The sequence below is a fragment of the Octopus sinensis genome, linkage group LG3 (assembly GCF_006345805.1).
Source record: "Octopus sinensis linkage group LG3, ASM634580v1, whole genome shotgun sequence".
In the NCBI taxonomy this organism is placed as follows: Eukaryota; Metazoa; Mollusca; class Cephalopoda; order Octopoda; family Octopodidae; genus Octopus; species Octopus sinensis.
In genome coordinates this window covers 12,442,375-12,461,368 of record NC_042999.1, presented here as the reverse complement: position 1 = coordinate 12,461,368, position 18,994 = coordinate 12,442,375, and the positions used below count along the sequence as shown (strand labels likewise).

General features: G+C 37.7%; 1 protein-coding gene across 1 annotated transcript in view; it reads left to right on the top strand.

Moving 5' to 3' along the window:
* LOC115209121 (DUF21 domain-containing protein At4g14240) overlaps window positions 1-18,421 on the top strand; it is a 100,899-nt gene extending 82,478 nt beyond the window's left edge. Inside the window, exons 4-9 of the mRNA XM_029777258.2 lie at window positions 592-799; window positions 3,162-3,269; window positions 6,986-7,196; window positions 9,495-9,577; window positions 11,293-11,442; window positions 17,470-18,421. Of these exons, the coding sequence (XP_029633118.1) occupies window positions 592-799; window positions 3,162-3,269; window positions 6,986-7,196; window positions 9,495-9,577; window positions 11,293-11,442; window positions 17,470-17,631 (922 nt within the window). The 3' untranslated portion in view covers window positions 17,632-18,421. The remainder of the gene's footprint in view (window positions 1-591; window positions 800-3,161; window positions 3,270-6,985; window positions 7,197-9,494; window positions 9,578-11,292; window positions 11,443-17,469) is intronic.
* The last annotated feature ends 573 nt before the right edge of the window (window positions 18,422-18,994 follow it).

The following is an 18,994-nucleotide window of genomic DNA, read 5'->3' as shown; positions in this document are numbered from 1 at the left end:
GTGAGATAATCAAGGTGAACCGAATAGTTTCCTTAGGGACATAGGATTCATACTATTTAGTATTCCTACTATTTGGGATTCATACTATTTAGGGTTCCAACTATTTAGATTCACACAGTTTAATTTTAGAAAAAAGAATTCAATTTTAAGTTTGCAGTGAAGTTTTTTTAGTCATCTATGAATGTTAAATTGAAAGCCAGTATGGTATATTCCTTCTTATTTGGTTATAAAGAATTAAAAATTTGAAGAATATAGGAATATTCACAAAATTCTTATTTAAAGTATTTAAACGTTCGGGTTGTACGATGTATACAAGATACTCCCAGCTCCAAACGGTTATTCAACAGATTTGTATTACTCTGATGTTTCAAAATTTCATAAGTTTCCATAGAACAAAGTTGACAACCATCCCTACTATTTCTATAAGGTTGCACCCTTCTTACTATATATCTTATATATATATATATAGATATCTTATATATATATATATATATAATCATATGAACATTTCCAAAATGCTGTATGTAAAATTTCTTGAAATTAAAACTAATAATCCTCCATTTATCTCGTTATTATTTTCTTCTCTGGCAGTATCGTCTATTTTTTAATGGGTTTACTTTTCATCATATGCTGGCCTATTTCCAAAGTGCTTGATTGTTTATTTGGAACAAAAGACTACAGACTTTACCAAAGGAAGCAACTAAAAGCTTTGATAGATTTGCACAAAACTGCACTTACAACTTCACCTGAAGAATCGGAAAAACCTGTCCTTAGTAATGATGAAGTTCTGATTATAAAGGTAAAGAAGAATGTTTATAAGTTTAAATTATTCAATATTCATATTAAACTGCTGAAATTTAGATCACTTTATCCCTTTTATTACAATATTTCTTTTGAAATATATTACTTTACTGAATTAATTTTGAAAATAATAAAGAATTCAATAAATTAACTTTTTCATTAATATGATAGTCTTTCCGACATAATTTTAGATCAAAATTTGATGGAAAATGATTTTAATTTATATCACTTTAAAGCAGGAAGTTTGTATCATAGAATCAGGGAATCAAGGGTGATCTCAGGTAGGTTGGTATGAAAAGGGTTAAATAAGGTCTGCTTAAACAAATGTGAAATTTGGTGGTTTATAATTTTTCTGCTTTGTGATATGCGTAACTTTAACCCTTTTGTTACCAAACTTTTACAGAAATAGATAGCATTCGTTACAGTTTATTTTGAAATTAATGAAGAATTTAGTGAAATAACTTGGTCATTAATAAGTTAGTGCTTGAAACATAAATCTACTAATGCTTTATACTGAAACATATGTATATTGAGCTCTAACACCAGGTTATTAGTATCACTTTGCCTGAGCAAAATATTGATATATGTATAGATGCCAGCGCTGCCTTGACTGGCTTCTGTGCCGGTGGCACGTAAAAAGCACCCACTACACTCACGGAGTGGTTGGCATTAGGAAGGGCATCCAGCTGTAGAAACACTGCCAGATCAGACTGGAGCCTGGTGCAGCCTCCTGGCTTCCCAGACCCCAATCAAACCATCCAACCCATGCAAGCATGGAAAACGGACGTTAAATGATGATGATATACATATATAAATTTTAATTTTTACCTGAAATTGTATACAAAAACAGTTTAACATTAAATTGAAGCATCACGCAATACCTTTTAGTAGAGTACAAGAGGAAGGTTGACAGTGACTTGAAAAGTTTAGCTTACTCACCATCATCAGACAGTCAGCTGAGAACTAATCAGCTGAAATTTTGAAGTCACTATCAACCTATTCTTTGTGTATGTGTTTGTGTGTGTGTGCATATATAGGCATGTGTATATGTGTGTGTGTACACACAAACGCACACATCTTTATTTATTTATCATTCTTTTACAAGAATGTTGATGGTGATTTTGATGGCAGAACTGGTCAAAACCTCAAAATCACTGACGACAACATTCTTCTATAAGAATAATAATTTTATTGTGTCTGGCAAGGCTCACCACTTTGATTTCCACTCATTTACTTATTTTTTACCAAAATTTTTGTTGCTTCTTGCAACCTCTTCAATAGTTGTTGTATCTGTCCGTTATCAGAACTGCATTCATTTTGTTTGTTTGTGTGCCTGTGTATACACATGTATGTTCAGTTTATTTTTCAAGATTTCTTGCCAATAGAGAAAGAGCTGGTTTCCAACTTAGATCAAAGGATCCTTCATTGGAATTTCAATATCAACAACAGGGTATTTTTGTTTGCATGTATGTATGTATGTATTCTGCATATTCATGTGTTTACCTCTGTCTCCTTGTGTGTCTGTGTGTATGGGTTTGTGTGACAATGCAAATTTGTATTCTACTAACGCATCAGATTAATGTAAAACTGTTTTTGTTATAACAGAATGTAGAAACAAACATTAAATATACATATATTTCAGAGTTTGCATATATATATATATATATATATATATATATATATATATAATATGTAACATGTGGTATAATTATAAACAGGGTCAATTCTAGCCATTTCTCCACAGCCTGAAAGAAATGATGAACGACCTGAATCAAGTTTTGAACATTATTGGGTTCTCATCAGAGGTGTCTACATCAGTCTGACAGTCTCCAGCGAAACAAGTAGCCTAACTGTTTATATATTCAACAAATGCAGCAGTTATTTTAATAAAGGAGTCCCTAATTTGCACACCAGAAGTACTTAACACTCTATAAATGCCAGTGGCATGCACACACACACACACACACCTACATATGGTTGCTTTCTTTGAATGTCTATCTCCTAAATTCACTCACAAGGGTTTGGTCACCCAAGGGCTATAGTAGAAAATATTCGCCCAACATGCTACAATGAGACTGAACATGAAACTCTGTGGCTGCCAAGCAAATGTCTTAACCTCACAGCCATTCCTATACCATATCAGAGCCTGGAAAGAAAGAAAATAATTTCTTCTGTCTTGCTGTAGGTATCCCAATACAAGTTCACTGTTGCAGTTTGAGTTGAGGCAGGAGGTATGGCTGGAGGGGGGTGAGTCTCAGGGACTATACCATGGCCATGTTTGGAGTAATTACCATTGCCTTTGCAATAAGGTTCCCCAGAGACAGTACAGCTTCATTGGAATCTAATGTTTTCTGTTTCAGGGTGCTTTGGATATGAAAACCAAGACAGCTGAAGATGCAATGCTCACTCTGGAGCATGTTGTAATGCTCAGTGTGGATGACTGTATGGACTATTCCACTATTGCAAAGGTTTGTAATTGTGTGTGGGCATGCATTTCTCTCTCTCTCTCTCTCTTCTGTCTTTTAATTATTTAAATTCTTCCTCTGATGAAGGAGCTAGTTTCTAACAACGATACAAAGCTTCATCATTAGAATGTAGATAACTAAAACAATGTCCCATTTTAAACTTGAGAAAAGGGTTGCCTATTTTTACTGCTCCACTTCGAGATTGTATTTATGACATGCAAGTCAGTTGGTTGACTTGTAACCCTAGCTTATCCTGATTGTCATTTTGGCATTAATTCACAAAACTAAGTTCTCCAGAGGGTGCATAGCCTGATGTTTAGGGGGTTGCACTCATGATTGCAAGACTGTGGTTTTGATTCCAGGCCTAGGCAGTGTGTCCTTGAGCAAAATACTTCATTGTCATGTTGCTCTGTGATCTGACGTGTGGAACACCTGTGCACCTGTACAGGCAATGTTGATTTGTTTTTATCTCATTAAATGAAGACAATGTAGGGAAAGTTAATTAACACTGATTAGAGTAAAGTAAGGTGTTAGTGATGAGTTTGTATTGTAAAATAAAGGTTTGACATCATTGAGGAATGGAGAATTTGAATAAATAACTGACACGAGTCTGAATCGATGTTCCCTCATTTTTGTTTTAGATAGGGGTGGTCTACATCACTGTTGATGTGGACATTATGTGTACTGGTTAGTACCGTCCAATTTCTTATATCAATGGCCCAGATCTCATCAAGCATTCAATCAAGTAGCCCAAATGTTGGTATGATTACTGGCACTGAAAACACATCATGGGCCACTGTTTTATTGAATGCAGAGAGTTCTGAGGTCCAGATTTTCCTTATTCAGCTGTAATATTCTTTACTGACATGTGTTTTGTTACAGGTGTCACAGTATGATATGCTTTCATCCACCCCTAGATACCAGTAACATTCTTCATCAGATACAGGAGGAACAGTCAACTCATTAACAGATATGTTGCTAGTCTGATTTACAGTTTCCCATCTTTTCACAGCCATAGAGTAATGTTTATCCTCACCAAACTCCAACCCTATATGCTTTGAAAATGTTATAACCAGGACAAGGCACTATTTCATCTCATGCTTATTTTTGGCAAAGAAGCTGTGTGATTTTTGTTTCCCTGTGAACCAGTGACATATCCTTCAGACTTCCTTAACATGAACGACAAGCTGTTTACAGAAAGTATAAACAACATCACAGAGAAGCTGTCCCTTTGTGTATGTGTGTGTGTGTCTCTCTCTACCCCCCCCCCCCGGTAAATGACCCTACTAGATATGTAGGAAAAGTGCAGGCAGAAATTCCATATAGTATACCCAGTGCAAGTTATGGACTCACAAGAGCTTCGTTATAATTGCAGGAAAGTTACTGGAGAAAGTAGTCTTTCTATGTGGAAGTTGCACAGGTACCATAAAGCCAAAGAATACACAAAAAATTGATTATTTCAAATGCCCTGGAGGTAGTAGATAATTTCTGCTATTTAGACAGCCTAATTAGCAGTGGAGGAGGGTGTTCTGAAAGTGTATTTGCTAGAATAAGGGAAGGATAGAGAAGGCTATTACCTCTGCTGGCAATGAAAAGTCTGTCTCTCTCTGGGGAAAAAGGCAGATTATATGATGCTAGTGTATGTACAGCAATGCTACATGGCAGTGAGATGTGGGCCCTGAATGCTGAGACTCGAGAGGAATGAAGCTAGCATGCTCTGCTGGATGTGCAGTGTTAGTGTGCATGTACAATAAATTGCTAATATATTGAGAAAGACTAGGCATAAGAGTAATCAGATGAAGTGTGCGAGAGCGAAGACTATGTTGGTTTGGTCATGTGATGCATATAGATGAAGACAGAAGCATGAATAAGTGTCAGTTGCTTAAAATGGATAGAACTTGTAGAAGACATGGGATGAAGTATTGAAGGCTGATCTCAAGATGTTGAACCTTATGGAAGAGATGACGGGATTGAGATAATTGGCATTTCAATGTACTCAAGACAACCCATGCATGACAGCAACAATGATATCATAAAGCCACTCAGTTGAGCCTGTACACGCGAGGCCCTATTCCCAGCCTTTCTCAGGCTCTTTTCCCATCCTTTCTCCTCTCTTTCTGACTCATCTGGCATTCCTCCACTATTTTCACACACCCCACCTCTATCTGTGGTACTACTCAGCTGCTGCATTCACCTGACAGCAAAATCAGCAGGTTACATCCCATCCATGAGGGAAGCCACACCCCAACCTGTTACCTACACAATTTCTACCAATCACCTCCTTTTTGTGCCTTCAGCCCCTGCTCACTTCCCCTCTGCTATACTCCATTCTAAACACCTATCTTATCTGCCATCACTCTCAATGTTCTCCCATATCTACCATCATGACCTACCCCATCACTTTGGCCCCTTATGTGTCCTTACACCTTATATATCTGTGGTGAGTGCGCGATTTGAATATAAAGGCACCTACCTTCTTTTCCTCGTGATGGAGACCCTTCTGCGGTAACTAATCCTTCGACACAGCCCCGACCCGAACACTAAAGATAGCAGCTGCTCACCCAAACCCTTAGCGACATCCTCACACGTCTTGTCACCTGGACGACCCACGTTGGAAAGGCCCAATTGACCGCTCCCTGCGCACGCCTGACAGCTGCTGACGTCATCCCACCACTTTCTCTTCTCCTTCCTCATCCACTCTATATCTCCCACTTTATCCCTCCTTATACTCATATTTCCCATTATCCACACTCCTACCCTTCTTTGTCACTCACAGCTCTACCTCCCCTTGTACAAAAGCATCCATTTTCTCATCCCTCCCCCCATGACCTACCTTCTTGTTCCTTAAGACTTTGCTCCTGCATCCCATCACTACCTTCCTTTCATTTCATTTAGCTGTGTATCTCATCTCTAGCAAAACAACTGGGCTTGTCCCTTTATAATACTTTAGCCTTTGAACATGTGACACAAAGCCACCTACCTCCACCTCCCCTTCCCAAATACTTACCTCTGAGTAGTTGGAGTTTTTTCCTTATTTTTTTTTTTCCTGTCTTGTAAGTTACATGGCAACCTCACTTGTGCCAATGACTCGAAAAAGTACCCAGTTCATTTTGTAAAGTGGTTGGCATTAGGAAGAGCATCCAGCCATAGAAACCATGACAATGGAGTTCGAGAGGGCCCTGCACCTCACTGGTTCCCTGTCAAATCCATACCAGCATGGAAAACAGATGTTAAATGATGATGATGATATGTATGCACAAGTGCAGCTAAGAAGCTTCCTTCCCAGCCCAAAGGTGCCACACAGTGACTTCTACTATAGCTCCAGGTTGACCAAAGCTCTCCAAATGAATTTGGTAGACAAAACTGAAAGAAACCTGTTGTATATATATATGTATGTGTATGTTTGTGTCTGAATGAGGGTCTGTGTCCCTTTGTCTTCACATCACATAATTGTTGTAAATGAATGTCATTCCTTTTCAATACTCTCCAAAAACATGTCTGGGCAAATATTGCCTTGCTTGGAAAAAGGTATGGGTTGGTAGCAAGGAAGGCATTTGACTGTAGAAAATATGCCTCAATAAACTTTATCTGATCCACACAAGCATAGAAAAGTGGATGATGATGATGATACCATTTAATTGTTTTCCATATTAATTGTTATTATTTCTTACTACAAAACTTGAAGTTTTAAACTTTTTTTTTGCAAATTTTCTTTTCAGTTATCAACAGGACACTCTAGGATTCCCATATACCAGGGTTGTAAACAAAATATCTTGGGAATTCTTCTGGTGAAGAATTTAATACTTTTGGATCCTAAAGATAGTATATCAGTCAACAAACTTATTGACAGCTCTGCTTTTCGCTCTGTTCCTATAGTTCCTTCCAATACACCCCTCTTTGATCTTTTAAACCTGTTCCAAACTGGAAAAAGTAAGATATGTTTTCTACTTTGTTATCTACACTAAAAACAAAAGGAAGCTAATAACTGTGTTTCATTTCAGCTTAATTAGATGTAATTTTCTTTTATGTAATCACTGTCATCATTATCATTATGGCTGCTGCTGCTGCCTCCTCCATCGTGATCAACATTGTTGTTGTTTTAATGTACACTTTCCCATGGTTGCAGGATGCTTTGAGATAGACTTTCAATGTCTGAGTATCTATCCCATTGCCTACCCTCACCTCTTTCCAACTGTCTCTCTCTCTCTCCCACACACACAGAGATGCTCTTTTACTGATTTCAGCCATCGGATTGCTGGAATAGTGTCCTCGAGGGATTAGTCAACCACAAGATTATTTTTTTAAGTCTGATGCAGAATGTCATACTGGCACACACAAATACACACATACCAGGTATTCCTTTTTGGTAATGCTGTTTTCAGACCATACTTGTTGAAACATGCTCTAACACATTTAAACAAGATCTTTTCACAGGTGCATAAATACCAGAGAGCAAGGAAAGCTTCGGTTAGATAGATTCTGGCTTGCAGACACACAATAATCTGTTGCTTCATAAAAATGCAGGTCACAGAAGAGCACATTAGACATATCATGCTTTACGAGTATAAAAAAGCCACAATGCAATAAATGCTGTGAGACATGTGCAAGAATTGTATGGTGAAGGTATTTTGAATATTTGCAAGTGCCAATGATGGTTGCATAAATTTTGACGAAGAGACTTTAGCTTGGAAGATGTCTGCCGCTCTGCATGCTCTTTTGATAGTGATGTGCTAAAAGCCACTACTGGAAGAAATCCATATGCAACTGTTGAACGGTTAGCAGAAGAGGTTAATTCATCAACTGCCATTTGCAAGAACTTGAAATTACGTCTAAGCTTGGCAAATGGGTTCCACATAAACTGAGTGGAAACAATTGAAGAGAGCATTCAATAACTGCACTGCTCTTTATTCACATGAGAAAAAAAATCCATCCTCATTTTTGAACTGCCTGGTGATGAGTGGACACTCCATAAGAATGTTAAACATTGATGTCAATGGGTTAAACCAGGAGAAGAAGCAAGACCCAATCCAAAACAGATCTTCGTCCTTCAAAGGTTCTGTTAAGCGTTTGGTGTAATACACTTTGAAACCTTGCCACAAAACCAGACAATTACACCACAAGTGTACTGTGAGCAAATTGATAGAGTGAATGAAAAACTTACAGAAAAAAGGTGCTTTCTAGTCAATTGAAAGGTTTTTTCTTTTTCCATCATGACAATGCCAGACCTCAGAGTAAAAGAGTCACATGTATCAAGATTGAGGAGCTGGGGTGGGAAAGGCTTCCATATTCTCCAGACCTTGCTCCTTTGGGTTATCATTTATTCTGAAGCTTGAAAAGTAGAATTATGACTGGGTGATAACAGTTTGCTTAAAGTAGCTGCCCTCCACTTTCACCACAGCCTCAAGATGGTTCTGAAACTCAGCACATGCATTCCTTACTGGGTCTCTGGGAAGATCTTCAAAAACTTCTTCGATCATGGCTACCAGCTCAGCCTTGGTGTTACAAGCAGAGTAGTTGGTGTCTTTTTCAACTGTATGCTGTATGTAGTAATCCAAATTCTCTGACAACCACCTCTACCTTTTTCTGGAGGCATGGCACACAACCAAATCCTGCTGCCACACATATGACCTTTCAGCCAGGGGTTGGCTTCATTCTCCAATAGCTTCTCATAGCTGTCTGAGTTGAGCCTAAGGTCTTGTTCAAAGATGTGAGGATGAATTCCAGTGTGTGGACACTGTCAAAATGTGTGTTTTGTCCCTTCCTGCAGGCAATGGCTTTTGTAATATTTGTTACAGCTGTCCACACCACGTTTTACAGCCTTTAAAATGTTCACAGAGCATTGAACAGCAGTCATGATGTCAGCATTTTGGTACCCAGTATGAATCATCACAATGTAGGTAACTCTTTTCTAATATTCAGATGGCTTCCAGTCCTCGATGTCACTTATCTCCACCATACACACACACATACTTGTATCATATTTTTTTTCTGCTCATGTTCATCTATCATGTACACTCACTCTTATCGCTTATGTTGTTGGCACTGCTAAATTGAATAATAATAATATTAGAAGGTGTCAAAATCATGATGATGAGGGGGTTGAGTTTCTCTGTGACCATTGTGATTTTTTTTATTCCTGCTAATCTGTATGTTCTTATGTTGTCCCTTTAAGCCACATTTTTATCACATATACACACCTATATATATCTATATTGCAATCTTTTCAAGGTCATTTATGTATTGTGAGAGAACAAATTCCAGGTGATGTTATTATCACAACAACTGCAACAATCTCTTCCCTTGATACAAAGGTATCTTGCACATTGTTTACTCTCTCTTTACAAACAATCTTTTATTTCACTTCTGTTTTTCTACAAAGTTGATTAGATTTGCACTTGCCTTAATATATTTTTTGAAAATATCGATTAACTATATATTTGAGTTAATTTTGAATATTAAATATTATTCTAAATATTAACAGAAAAATCTAATGAAAACTGTCTGATACATTATTGTTTCTTGATAAAACGAGCTGTCTTTGGATTCTTGCCATAAATACTTGAATGTTCACCTTTTAAATTATTTTTATTGGAGAAATGTTTTCTTTAACCCTTTCATAGCCATATCTTTGCTGAAACAGATCGCCTTTGTTCCAATTAATTTTGAAAATAAAGAATTTAGTAAAATAACTTTAAGTTGAGGTTTGAAACATGAATTAACATGAAATTTTGATGGAAGGTTTTAATTTAAATCACTTTAGAACAAGGTGCTTGTATCATAGATCCAGAGACTGTCTCAGGTAGGTTGATATCAAAAAGACTAAACCATCAGATTAATATCCACTTTTATATGGTCGTGTGGATTGGACTCAATGGAATTCATTATGGCAGATCTTCTACAGCCAGATACCCTTGCTGTTGCCAACCCTCACTTGTTTCCAAGCAATGTAATATTTCCCCAGGCAGAAGATTAAAAATGAAGGATACCATTTGTATGAAGTTGACACCCATTAACAACTGTTACACTATGTCAAGAGAAAGATGCACTAACACATAGACCTATGTGCACACACACACAGATGCTCTTTTACTGATTTCAGCCATTGGACTGCCGGAGTAGTGTCTTTCAGGGATTAGTTAGTCAAGTCAACCATAGGGTTATTTTTTAAAGTCTGATACAGAATATCATACTGGCACACACAAACAGATTTCTTTTAGTTTCCAAATCCACTGACAAGGCTTTGGTTGGCCCATGTTCAGTGGGACTGAACCGGAGACCATATAGCTGGGAAACAAACTTCTCAACCACAAGTGTGTCTCTGTACCTAGGATAATTCAGCAGACACCATTATTTATCACTATTCATGAGTCAGTAAGGAAGCCTTTGTACAGTCGTTTTACCTGCTAGCAATAGCAACCTAATTCCTTTCAAATTGCCTTATAAATCTATGCAGCAACTTTAGACTGATGAGATGACTCTTTGAAGAGTTGTAGCCTTGAGACAGAAGGTGTGCTTGTAGATGTGAGCTTGTCTAGCAAGTAGACATTGTTTTTCTGGATTTTAGTCAAGAATGTTGATGGACACCACCTGAAATATATATATCTAACCCTTTTCATGCAAACTGACACTGTCTCTCATTCTATGATAATAATTTCCTGTTTTAAAGTGATTTAAATTCATGCCTTCCATTAGAATTTCATTTTTATTTATCTTCCAAACACCAGCTTAACAATGACAATGTTATTTCACCAGACCCACGTGTACTATCTGGGAGCTGTACTATCTAGGAGCTGTACTATCTGGAGCTGTACTATCTAGGAGCTGTACTATCTGGGAGCTGTAACAGACCCACATGTTCTATAGAGGGGATATAACAAATCTTATATGTCTTATCTATGGCTATAACCTCTTGAGTATTCAAGAGCAAATGGTGTATTTATGCTAGCATGGAGAACGGACGTTAAATGACGATGATGATGATGATGTATGTATACATGACATCTGTTATTTTTAAATCTTTACTCAGATAATTGGGATTATCACTCTTGAAGATGTTATTGAAGAATTAATCCAGGAGGAGATAGTTGATGAAAGTGAAGTTCCTCTTGATATCAATGATAAACTTCAAGTGTCTCGAAGCAGACAGAAATGTTATAACATTCATTCCCTTTCAACAGTGAGTAAAAAATCCTTCTTATTATTATCGTCTCTATGATGCTTTCACTCTTGCAGATGTTATACCAAAAGAGCCAGCTATATCCAATGGCCAGAGGTCCTTTGGGCCTTCTCTTCAACTTGCTAACACCCTCCTTAGAATCCTTGTTCCTGACAAGGCTGTTTTCCGCAGCAGCCTCATTTTGATGCTAATCCCTAGCTTCTCAAGCCATGCATCCAACCTTTCACTAACTGCTCCCACTGCACCAACCACATTCGGTTCCACTTCTACTTGCCACATTCTCTATAGTTTTCTGATTTCCCACTTCAGTTCCTCCTATTTCTCCACTTTCTCATTTTCCTTCTTATTCACCCTGTGGTCTCATGGTGAAGCAACATCCATAATAATTGTTTTGTTCTTTTTCTTTATCTGTGACAACAATGTCAGGTTTTCTAACCTCAGCAAACTGGTCACACTGGATGGACGTCTCCCACAAGATCTTATATTGTTCATTTTCAGCAACCTTTTCTGCTTGGTGCTCACACCATTTCTCACTAAACCGGTCAATGTTATCAGACCTTCTTCTCTCGTATTCTTTTTGTGCAAGCATCTTGCATTCGCTAATAATGTAGTTTATTGTTTCACCTTTCTCACCACACAACCTCGCTCCTAGTGAGTATGCCCTAGCACAAGTTCTTTTCTTCCAATGCCCCCACCCCTCTCAAAGGTTCCTTGTCTTGCAAAGTTACTTGGTGACCCTGCCAGTGCTGGTACTATGTATAAAGTATCCAGTCCACACTGTAAAGTTGTTGGTGTTTGAGAGGATATCCAGCGGGGAAAAAAAAACCATGCCAAAACTGACCTTACTTGTGCTGGTGCCATGTAAAAAGCACTCAGTCCATTCTGCAGGGTGGTTGGTGTTAGGAAGGGCATCCAGCCATAAAACCTATGCCGAAACAGACACAGAAGTTTGGTGCAGTCTTCTGCCTGGCCAGCGCCTATCAACCCATGCCAGCATGGAAAGTGAACATTAAATGATGGTGATGAGCACAGACGTTTATGTAATTGACTTTCCCCTTCCCTCTAAATTTCAGTCTTTCTGCCCAGAGTAGAAAGGATTATTATTATTATAATTATAAAGGCAGCGAGCTGGTAGAATTGTTAGTGTGCTAAATGAAATGCTTAGCAGCATTTTGCCTGTTGCTATATTCTGAGTTCAAATTTTGCCACGGTTAACTTTTCCTTTCATCCTTTTGGGTAAGTCAAGTAAAGAAAGAAGACAGCAATAAAAGATACAAGTCCATGATACACAGAATAAAACACAAAAAGGTATCAACACGGATGGTAGAAGAGTCACAAAGAGGAGGAAAGGGTGGACGGGCACATGAGGAATGGCGTTGGTGAATCTAGGGAAACACAGGATTTTTGAAGGGTGCAGTGTCCTGACAGCTAACAACTGACAAAGGTACTTTACTGCAATGGTTCAAAGTATGAAATAATGTTTCTGAAAGTCACGAGTGCTTCGCTACATTTTATTTTATGTCCATAAATGATAGAAATATTGAATTGAAAATAGTCGCCATGAGTGGTGGATAATGTTGAAAGGCTTCTTAGCAAGACATTGTTATTCTGCCAGAGTATACACGTTAATGAAGGTTTAACAGACCTGATTACAGTTATTGGAATAAAGCTAAAACAAAAACAAACACCTTACCCTCAACTTTCTCATTCTTTCTTTCCATCGTCCGTTGTTGTCGTCCACGTTTTGCGAGTTTCAAAGAGGCAGACGATCATTCAGTGTGCCGAAGCGCATGCGTGGACGGAGGGGCGGGAAACTATAAATACCGATTCTGTCCCGATTCACCTTACAATGTTTCTTCTATTCACATCACCAGCACCATTTCTCCATTCGTCAGAAACAAACCTCAGTCCAAATTATTTACCAATCAAGATAATTTTCATTTCATCTCAGTATCTATCTACCTATCTTCTTTTCATTCTGTTAATGTATCGTTTTCCATTCTGAGAATCCGAATAAGCATTTGGACCTAATAAAAACGGCCTTGCCACAGCCTTTATGCTGGAACACGTAAAACAATAATATACACGACTACACTTGATTACTCTTTTAATTGAACTCTCTATCGAAATATGTAGCTATTCATCATTCTAGCTCAGTGTTTCCCAAACTTTCCGCGCCAAATTGCAATATCGGCCAAAAAATGATCCATCGCCCACCTGTGTAAAAAAGAAATATCCGGACGGACCCCACCAACACAAAATCCCCTGGAACCCTTCCCCAACCGTATCATTTGACACACATACTATATCGTAGACTCGTTGCCCTGTTAGTGCCGTTTGAACTAAATATGCGGTTGTTTACAAATCCTTTATCGTGGGTTTAGTTTTGCCATGAGTGTAAATAAAAGTCTAACGTTAACTCTATATTATGCTGCCAAATTAACTTCTGGAAACTTGCGCTTTCTTTTGCACTGATTTTCATTTTCCCCAAATGAACCATTCATCAGAACTACCGACGCAAAAATAATGAATGATTGTATTATAAAGGAAACGAATAAAACTTTTTAATGGGAATACATTCGGTTTCAAACTTGTCAACTTTAGCCGCAAGTCTTCTCGTTGTATTACATCCAGTCCAATTCTTTTATGGGAAAATAAAGTTCCAACATGGTTAAAACCAGATTTAACCAGGTATGAGGTAGGGAAGGCAAGCGAAAGTAATTTCAGATGTTTCCACAGATTGTGGCAGGAATTCAATATATTCTAATGATGCCACAAACCTTGTCATTACAGCGATATAGCATTGTGGCGTCATTTTGTAATTCTGTCAATTCGTCCTGAACATCATCCTAGCAATCGACCTCAAACGGATTGCTTGATATACTGATTTGGAATATTCAGCGCAATTGTAAATAGTTGCAATATGTAGTTAAACCTTCATCAATCAATTCATCTTTCAAAGAATCAAGTTGTGGAATTTGAAATGTTAGTCTTAAACAACACCAATTTCGAAATGAAGGTAGTGATAGATGATTTACAATCAACGAGTGTTTTTCTGCTTCCTTGCAATAACTTATTCAAATCATTTAGTTTCGTGACAATATCACAAAGATAAAAGATATCGCACCTTGCAACCATCAATGGAACGGATAGTGGAGTATTTTCAAAGAAAATATATGTAAAACAGTTTAATAAAGCGTAAAACACAGTTTCCTTTTGATAATCACCGCACTTCGGTTATGGTATAAGAGTTTAGTATGGTCCTCATCATTTCTCAGACAGAGTTGACGGAAAATTCGATCAGACAAGGGAGTGGACTTCAATTTGTTCACAGTCTTCATAGATAACTGTAGCACATCATTCAATCTGCTGTTCATATTTTTTGCCACTAAATGCTGCCGGTGTGCCAAGCAGTGAACAGTTAGTGTCTGGTGGGAAATTTCACGCTTTACGAGAGATGGAAAAATCTCTGTCCTTCTATCATCGAAGGGGTTCCATCAGACGCACAGGCAAGAATATTACTGAGTGGGATATTATGTTCAAAAAGGAAAGACTTGAAAGTGTGAAAAATGGTTGCACCTTTTGAATTAAGTGGCAATTTCTCAGTGAACAGCATTTCCTGACAAGGTTGAAAGTCTTCACTGAAATACCGAACACACACCATCATCAACAGTTGATTCATCCACTTGTATAGAAAGTTCAGAACATTAATGAGCTGATGTTTGACATCGTTGGCCCTTTTCATCGATGCGTCGAGAAATTGTTATTGCCAAGTGGGATCTTCTTCATAATGTTATCATGCTTTTCGTGTATAACGGTTGATAAACCTCTTCGATGATAACTGGGCGAAGTAATGTTTCTCCAATTGTGTGAGACTTCCCAGGCTTAGCAACAAGCAATGCAATGTTGTACGATGCAATCAACCCGTCATTCTCCTGTTTCCTAGAGTAGCGTGTTGAATGTTTGGATTTGCTTTTTGAAAGAGGAGCTCAGTTGCAAAAAGTATGCTAACGGCTTCTCCTTCTTGCCAGAATGCTTTGCATCAAAGTAATAACTTCAAGCATGAAGGCTTCGTTGGTCAATGTTTGATGGCAAAGAAGACACATTGGTAACGGGCAGTTTTGAGGAGGGAATAAATCCAAACGATAAATAATCACTACTGCACTGTCGAGAAATGTTCTTGACTTGAGGCATCAGTAAAGTGAAAATGAATTTCACTGGATGGCGTCTGAAAGGCAGTATGGTCTTCCCAAAGAGAAGAAGTCATCGATAGAGCAGAGTCAGATGACACGTCTTTACTGGAGCAAATACGGATCTAGTTCGTTTGGCTGCCAGCATTTCATAAATTAAAATTTGATCATTTTCACCCAGTCAAGAAACACGATTTCTAAGCTGTCATTTTGTGCGTGACTGCACATTTTGTCAACATCCTTGTATTTTGATATGAAACCACAGAATTACGCACGACATAACTTTTTTTTTTATTTTCCGGAGTTTTCAGAAAATTTTGGCAAATTTGAATTCTATACGCGGGACTTTATGCCTATTTGGCTGCTATTTTTAGCCCGCATGACAACCATCTCGATGACTGCGACAAAAACATTCAATCGATACACAAGTCCGCTTTTTTTTTTTATACTCATGCGAGTAGTCAAATCGATAAACGTGCATCACGGCGATCTTTCGCAAATTATTATTATTATGCCAAATACCCACGTTTTCGGATACGGAGATCCCGGAAAATTGCCAAAAATTGAAATTTTGAAATTTCTTCCCCGCCAATTTTTCACTTTTTTTCCGTAATGCTAACCCTAAGTAGAAACATTTTTTGAAATTTTTTTTCAGAATCATAATCTCCGTATTTTTTCCGCATATTTTGACAAAAAAAGAATTTTTTTCAGAATCGTTATCTCCGCATATTTTTGGGGAAAAGTTAAAAATGAAGAAATTGTGTGTATGGGGGGGGGGGGGGGGGTAATTTCAAAAATGCCAATTTTTTTGCAGATTCGTATTCTCCGTAGCCAAAAACGGGGGTTTGTGTAGAAATTTTTTATTTTTAAGGGATGTTTTTTTTTTTGGAGGGGGAGAGTACAAAAGGAAGTCTTGCCCTTAATTTCTAAAAATTCATTGTCACCCACGAAATGTTCATATTGCCCACCATTTTCTAGAAATTCGCGTATCTCCCACCTGTAAGTTGAAATCGCCCACTTTGGGAAGCTATATTCTAACCTCTGTCCATTCATATACAATGTGTCTGTGTGGAGAGAAGATATAGAAGAAAGTTTTTTTTTGTTTTCACAAAACTTTTTTCTACTTCCATCAGTAAATACTCTCTCTCTTTCTCAGCCTCGCCATTCAATTATACCACATCGCCCTGCGCTAAACATTTTCTCTCTCCACATAACAAAAACTTTTTATTGTCTTCTTTTAATTCATCACCTGGCAACATCATACATTTGGCCGCTGCGTAAATATAGATAAATATACTTTTCTAACATTGGCACAAGGCTAAAAGGTGGGGGGTCAGTCGATTAAATTCACTCCTGTCCTTCACTCGTACATTTCTTCTCGGCCTTTCCCACAGAAGGGTGATTGACCCCAGTGGGGTCCTGAAAGGGCAGCTGTACTATAGATAACAGAACAAAAATGCACCTGTGTGTGATATATTAATATCTTCGACTCAGAAAGCATTTCAGTTTATTCCAATCTGTTTGAAATATTCTTTGGTTTTTCAAGAACTAAGTACAACAAATGTAGACATATTTGTGTGTTAGCGTTTCCTTGCCTTTAGCTCATGTGATTTTTGTAAATAAGTGTCACCATTCTATAGTCAGTGTCCTCCATTTCCAATTTTCCATGAAAACATGTCCGGTCATGGAGGAAAAATATTACTTTATTTGGAAGAAGGAAGGGTATCTGGTTGTATAAAATCTGCCTAAATGAATTCCAGCTGATCCATGCATGCATGGAAAAGTAGATGTTAAAATGATGATGATTGTTAATCCATATTCTTCACTTGCTTTCCAGCATGCAAGTCTTCGTTCAAAAAGAAGGAGCCAGACAGAAGAAAAGGAAAAAGAAGACACATTATCACCTGGAATGTTATCAACTGAAGCATCAGAAGCTATTCCACAATCTTCAACTGTACAAGACACCAATGATACAGATCATCTCCTTGACCTCTCATAGATGCTGTCTTTTAACAAAAGAAAATAATCAAGAGAAATATTTGACCTTCTTTGCACATATTGACAGTTGTTATCAAAGTAGGAGCATTCCATGTCAGTTTTTACAAGTTGCTTTTTTTAAACGGTTTTGTTTTCCCAATATTCTGATCTTATAAGGAGTAATGCTTAATTTATCATTAAACTAATATTTTTTTATGTTGTAATTTTATCAGATATCTAACAATGATCAAGTGGGTTTAAGCAAAATCTCTCAGATAGTCAAGTTATTAAATCATCTCAATGACATATTCATTCTTGATACATTCCAGCAGATTCAGACATGAATGTGCTAAGTGCTGTCACATTTTGTCTTTGGTGAACAATTTCTCCTTTCAGATGATTTGAATCAAGAACAAACTCCATACATTGATGTAAAACACTTTGAGACACAGCTGTGTTCTGACCTTGCTGAGTTTCTTCAGTTAAAGCTATCTCACCTGGATCAATGAATCTAAACAAGAACTGCTTATAGAGATCAGCAAACAAATGACCAGTTTGGCAGAAATCAACCTGCATCAGTAAACAATTTGTTTGTTGAATTCTATAATGAAGAACCACAATTCTGGTTTAGCTTCATTAATCCAAGGGTAGCTTTGAGTGTAGGGACATAAACAGATTGAAATGTCACAGTGTCTCAAAGTCCACTCACCTTAATGAAGTCTGTTGTGAACACATCATCTAAAAGTTGTTTGCTGAAGACAAAATACAACAGTGATTAGCAATTCAGGTTTCAATCAGATGGAACACATTAAGAATAATATGGACATCATTGTAGTTAAGAAATTAATTTCTAGAAACGTTTTGCTGGTTCACTACTAAATGCAGGATGTCAGAGAACAAAACTTAAATTTGAATGCTGGCAGGTAGAGGCATGGCTGTGTGGTTAAGAAGTTCACTTTGCAATCATGTGGTCTTGAGTTCAAGCTTACTGTGTGACACCTTAGGCAAGTTTCTCCTATACTGGCACTGGGCCAACCAAAGCCTTGCAAGTGAATTTGGTAGATGAAAACTGCAAGAAGCCCACCATATATGTAAGTGTCATCATCTTTTAACATCTGTCGTCCATGCTGGCATGTATGTGTGCACACACACACACACACACACATATGTATGTATATACATACAGGGTGTTTGGCCTAAATTTGACTGTGTCATAAAAGGAAATGAAACATAATATCTCATCCCAAAATAAAAGTATCAACAAGACTGTTGCTGAGAGATACTCGACTCTCAGTTTCCATCACAGCCTTAAGCCAGCTCAAGAGCCTGGCACATGCATTCCTGGGACGATTTTTGAGCAGTTCTTTGACTTTGACCACCAGCTC